The 5,873-nt window shown below is 34.9% G+C and overlaps 1 protein-coding gene across 1 annotated transcript; it reads left to right on the top strand.

Annotated features, from left to right (window-relative positions):
• Positions 1–6: 6 nt before the first annotated feature.
• LOC143578191 (E3 SUMO-protein ligase SIZ1-like) lies at positions 7–2,750 on the top strand. The gene is made up of 5 exons (XM_077061852.1): positions 7–14; positions 142–246; positions 347–427; positions 519–1,677; positions 2,298–2,750. Exons 2-5 carry the CDS (start codon positions 142–144, stop codon positions 2,444–2,446), a joined length of 1,494 nt encoding a protein of 497 aa, XP_076917967.1. The 5' UTR covers positions 7–14; the 3' UTR covers positions 2,447–2,750.
• The last annotated feature ends 3,123 nt before the right edge of the window (positions 2,751–5,873 follow it).

Below are 5,873 nucleotides of genomic sequence, written 5' to 3'. Positions count from 1 at the left end.
GTCTACGCTGCCCTGTAAGTAACACATTATTTTGCCTGTATTTACTGTTATTTCGTTTTTACTGAAGTAATGAATAATGACTTAACAGTTGTAGATTTTAGTTCCAGATTAATATATATTTATAAAATATTGTTTCTACAGATGAGCGGTTCAAGAATGAAAATAGCTGGAAGATTCAAACCGTGTGTTCACATGGGCTGTTTTGATCTTGAAATATTTGTGGAAATGACTCAACGGTCTCGCAAGGCAAGCTATTTATTCAATATTAATTTAATCAATTATTAAGATATTTTCTGCAGTCCTTTTGATCATTTTTATTTATTTTATATTAATATTCTGTTGGCAGTGGCAATGCCCGATTTGTCTCAAGAACTACTCTCTTGAGAATATCATTATTGATCCGTATTTTACTCGTATCACATCTAAGGTAGCAAGTGTGAATATAACTTTGATTTTATTCGTTATTTTTTTATTTTTTACTTATAGGCTGACTGGACCTTTCTTTTTATTTTTTTAAGATGCTTAGTTGTGGGGATGATGTGACTGAAATTGAGGTGAAGCCAGACGGTTCATGGCGGGCAAAATCAGAGGATGACCGAAAGAGTCTTGGGGATCTTGGGCAGTGGCATTTACCTGATGGCACTATTTGTTCCCCGGCTGAAGTGGAATCTAAACCCAAGTTAGAAGCTCTAAAACAGGTCGAACTTCAAGGCGGTTATGAAGGTCATAGTTCAGGATTAAAACTTGGAATAAATAAAAATAAAAACGGAATTCTAGAAGTAAGAAAACTCGAAAACCGGCATTCAGTTTCGTCTTGTAGTAAGCTGCCCATAGATATCTTGAATGGTCATAACACTGTTCCTATGAGCAGCAGTGGCACCGTCAGTGGTAGAGATGGTGAAGATACTAGTGTTAATGGTGGTGGGCGGTTTGACTATCCTACCCCTAACAACGGGCTTGAGCTTGATTCACTCTCTCTCAACATTGACCGAAACTTTACTGGTTCAGCAGGCGGAGATGCAGAAGTTATTGTGCTCAGTGATTCAGAAGATGAAAACGAAAACCTAATTCCTTCTGGACAAGTGTATAATAATATTAACAATAATCTTAATCCAGATGGTGAAGGGGCTCCATTTACTAGTCTTCCTGTGCCACATCCTGAACTTGGTCTTTTTAACACAAACGATGTTGATTTCGGGGGTCCGTTTTGGTCATTACAGTCTGGGAACCCTTGTGGGCCCGGCTTTCAGTTTGTTGGTTCAGATCCTGACCCTACAAATGGATTAGTTGACTTACATCACAGTCAACTCGGTTCTACATCAATGGGTGTTGGCGGCTATGATACTTTCCGTGGTTCTTCAGACCCCGGGACGATGAATACAAACAATGGGTTAATTGATAATTCGTTGGCTTTTGGCGGTGATGATCCATCACTGCAACTATTTCTTCCTTCAAGACCACCATCAGAAGCAACACAACAGGTTGACTTCACTAGTCAGCCGCCAGCCGTGTCAAATGGTTTCAGGGATGATGACTGGATATCACTCAGCCTAGGTGGCAGCAGCAGTGGAGCCCCTTCTGAAGCTGCTGACGTCACTGCCGCTGCCACCGGTTGGTTAAATCCGAGACAGAAACCACCACCAATGGATGGTCGATTGGATACATTAGCAGATACTGGTAACTCTTCTTTTTAAGCTGCTAGGAAATTGTTGGTTACTATGCCTGTAAACGATTTGAACACGTGTTAGTCCGTTTAACTTTAACCAAACAAACAATTGAATTAATCAAACGGAGTTTCTTGTTCGTGTTTGTTCATCAAGAACGTGTTCATGTTCGTTTTCTAATAATATAAATATAAGTAAACATATATATAAACAGGTGCGGGATCCGGTACAAATAAAATTAACCTACTAAAATACAAATAACTAGTGTAACTACATTTTTGAACTAGAGTAATTATGTTATAAAAAATAAAATATTGTAATAATAGTTACTCTAGTTCAAAAGTGAGTAATAATAGTTACTCTAGTTTTAGCATAATTATTCTAGTTAAGTGTACACTTTTCATGATAAAAGTCATTTGTATTTGATCCATAACTATTCAAATAAATATATGAACAAAATATAAACGAACATAATTAAGCAAACACCAATTTAAAGTAAATGTGAAATCGATCTGTTGGGTGTAGGAAGTTAATGAAACTGCTCAGTTAGAATATATTGTAACGGGTGATATTTTAATTTAATAAAACCAGACTAAATTGTACATTTAGTAACCCTAATTTGTACATATGCAGCTTCATTGCTTCTTGGAATGAGTGAGGGTCGATCTGGTAAAGTAAGTAGGGAAAGATCCAATAGTCCTTTCTCATTTCCTCGTCAAAAGCGTTCAGTCAGACCGCGACCATATTTATCTATCGACACAGATTCTGGAGAAGATATATAAGATAAGCATTATGTTGACCATTTAACCAGCATTTTTGGGATTAAGTGGAAGTTTATTCAAGTGTTGTGGCTAGCAACACACTGTTTGGTCTGGTGAGCTTAGTTTTGATTATTTCTGAAGGCCTGGTTAGATTCTTCTTTCTCTATATGCTGAACTGTAACATCCCAATAGCCTTTCTGGTAGATAGTTATAGATACCATTTTCTTTTTCCTGATTTATTATTTATAGCGGCATGTAAATGTATTCAACTCAAAGAGACATATCCCGTTACCTAATAGAAGAAACACATGTACCCGTTTGACCATTTTTTTTCTGACTGATAGCCCGTTACCGATAAACTCATGGACATAGGTACAACGTATTTGTGCTGGGCATGTGAACTTCAGTGAGGTTAAAGGTAGAAAATTAATGGAAGTTGGATTCGAACCTGCTAGGGGAACAGAGGTGCAGCTCGTATGATTAAAAGATGATGTCAGCTAGTATCGGGCTTTGGCTGGTTTCGTTGCCTTTTTTGTCTTATGGTATTTTTTGTGTGCTTAATGGTGTGCCTATGCATCCATCCATGGTCTAGTTGTGAATTATTTACTGTTTTTCACAAAGTTTGGAAGATAATTATTGGTTTTTTTATGGATTTGTAAACAGGCAAATACTGTTTTTATGTGATTAAACAATAGAAAATGGAAGTGAACAATACTAGTATGAAGAATACATTGTTTCCAAATAAATAATACACAAAGTCTGGGCGGTTTTTAGTAATTAAAATGTTATAATTTAAGCCTTGGAAGTGATGCAAGTTAACCAAGATGGATTTTTTTTTTCACTTTTTCTTATCAAATGTACGAATGGATAACGTATACAGACACCATGGCTGGTGTCTGTGTGCCTGACATGTACGGAGAAATTGTAGTTGTAGTTTTTTGCGGTCTATAAAAATCGTATAGGTCTATACGGGTTGTATAGGGACAATATACCTCGTATAGTTCTATTCGTCTTGTACTTTTGTATATGCATATACCAAGTGTATAGGCACAATTGGTTTTTTGAATTTTCTTATAAAGATCTATTTATAATTTATTAAAACTTTAATAAAAACACAATTTTAGAAAAACACCTCACCCTACGTAGTTATCAAATGAAAAACGTAATTTATAAATAGAATTACATAATTTGCTTCATATTTATTGAAGAACCTACAAACACGTGTGTTTTGGGGTACCGGACTTTGGAAGACAACTTTTAGAAGGCGTTTTGAAACTTTTTTGTTGTTCAATTAGTATGGATCAAAAGATGTACTTTTAAATTACGTATTTTTAATCTATTACTATGCTAGATGTTATTTCTTAAATTTTGTGTTTTTCTATTTACACGTTTTATCTAATCAAACATAAATTAAAAATAGAAAGAACAAAATTGTGCCTATACGATCTTGTATATGTCTGTACGAGTCATATAAACCGGTACAACTTGTATAGGCCTATACAAGGCACAAAAACACAAATTGACGATCTCTAACAATGCTTGTCCTTATATCAATTATGTCACACATGATGTCCGATATCCCAAACCTTTTTATATCTAGGCTTTTTTTACCTTTTAATAGACCTATGTGATAATTAATTAGTCACTAAACAAATACAAGCGGATTTGGGAGAAGATGTTCGGATTGTTTAGTTCGATTCTCGGATAAGTGGATGTGGAGAGGTGTTAAAGGTGACGAGTTTTCTGTGGCGGATGCTAGAAGAATTATCGGTAAAGATCTTGAGCCGATCTCGGGGAGTATGATAGGTTGGGTCAAATGGATTCCAAAGAAGTGTCTTGTGTTTATGTGGCGAGCGGTGTTGAATAGGATTCCTACGAGAACCAAATTGATGAAGAGAGATATACATGTTAGTTCATGTTCTTGCAGTCTTTGCGGTTTAGTTCCGGAAACTGCAGATCATCTCTTTTCTAGCTGTGAAGTGGCGGGTCACGTTTGGAGTTTGTTCGAATCATGGACCTCGGTTTCTTCGGGGGTTTGCAGCAGTGTGTTTGAGCTCTCCAGATTGCATTTGACGGCAGGTTTGCCCAAGGTAAGAAGGAGGTTGTTCAAGGTTTAGTGATAATGATTTGTTGGAGGTTGTGGAAAGCTAGAAACGATCTTGTGTTCTCTAATATTCCGGTAAGGATTGTAGATATTGTTAGTGACATTAAGGCTTTGGGGTTCTTTTGGTATAAATATATGCATCGGTTAAAACCAGTCTTGTGGTCAGATTGATGTTCTTTTAATTTGGTGTAATGTCTCTTTGGTCTTTGTAGCCTCCGAGCGTTGTTCACTGTTGTTAATATAGTGAAGTTTCAAAAAAAAAAAATTGACCAAATACAAGCGACCATGGCCTTTAAAAAATCTCGAGTCTAAACGAAAAAAGAACTTGGCTTGATTTGTAGACAAGTCAAATTGAACCAAGGTAAGCTGGCTCATTTAAATAAATGCCAGATTTTGATATATATAATTTTAACCTGATTTTTCATATACACAAATTACAAATTATTTAATAAAATTTGCATTGTGTATAAGTCAAAAATATTAGCTTTTTGTTTATGTACATATTAACTATTAACTAGTGTGGATGACACATAATTTAAAACTAAAATTTTAATTATTATTTAAGAGTTCACCATTTAAGTTCCTCAAGATACACGAGTCAAGCCAGACCGATCCATTTAATGCTGAGCCCGAGCTAAATTGTCTCACTTGTTTACAACCCTACTCTTAACACCCTTTTCTTTAACTTCACGAGATAACCTTTTTTTTATAAAAGCGAAATATTATAAAAACCAAAAAGGGATTGTTGATAAGGAGCAAGTAGACCAAAGTTATAACAAATCAAAAGGACAACAAACAAAATGCTTACACAAGAGCAACCTATAAAGGAAAATTAACAAAACTGAACCGACTCCATTTATCCCTCTAAATCTATTATCTTATTTCGTTTACTCGCCCAAAGAAAGACATGGCCTTAATGTCATTGATCAATTTGGCATAAAGAATGATTTGTTGTTGAAATTCATATAATTCCTTATTAATCAAAACATCCTACATGTTGATTCTTATTGTTTAACCTATAGAGCTTACGAGAACACATTTTGAATTACATTGATCTTTTTAGTTTAACCAACAGAAATTACGAAAACATATAAATCAGAATAATATAAATCTAAATTTAGGTATGCATAATTAAATGTAATTAGTTTAACACATAGTCATTAAAAATTAGTTTAATACATATTTAAATATAAATCTAAGTTTAATACGTAGTTAAATTTTATAGGATTGAATTTAGACTTGCTTTGTTATGTGAGATAGACTGTTGGACCATTAAAAAAGCAAAAACACGCAAGATGGAGGCAATGAGGATGAGGATATTGGGACGAATATGTGGGCACACAA

Source organism: Bidens hawaiensis, unplaced genomic scaffold, assembly GCF_021521415.1.
Source record: "Bidens hawaiensis isolate Kalapana, Puna unplaced genomic scaffold, B.hawaiensis_p1.1 tig00029060_1, whole genome shotgun sequence".
Classification (NCBI taxonomy): Eukaryota; Viridiplantae; Streptophyta; class Magnoliopsida; order Asterales; family Asteraceae; genus Bidens; species Bidens hawaiensis.
The sequence above is the reverse complement of the archived record's forward strand: the minus strand, read 5'-3'. Positions and strand labels throughout refer to the sequence as shown.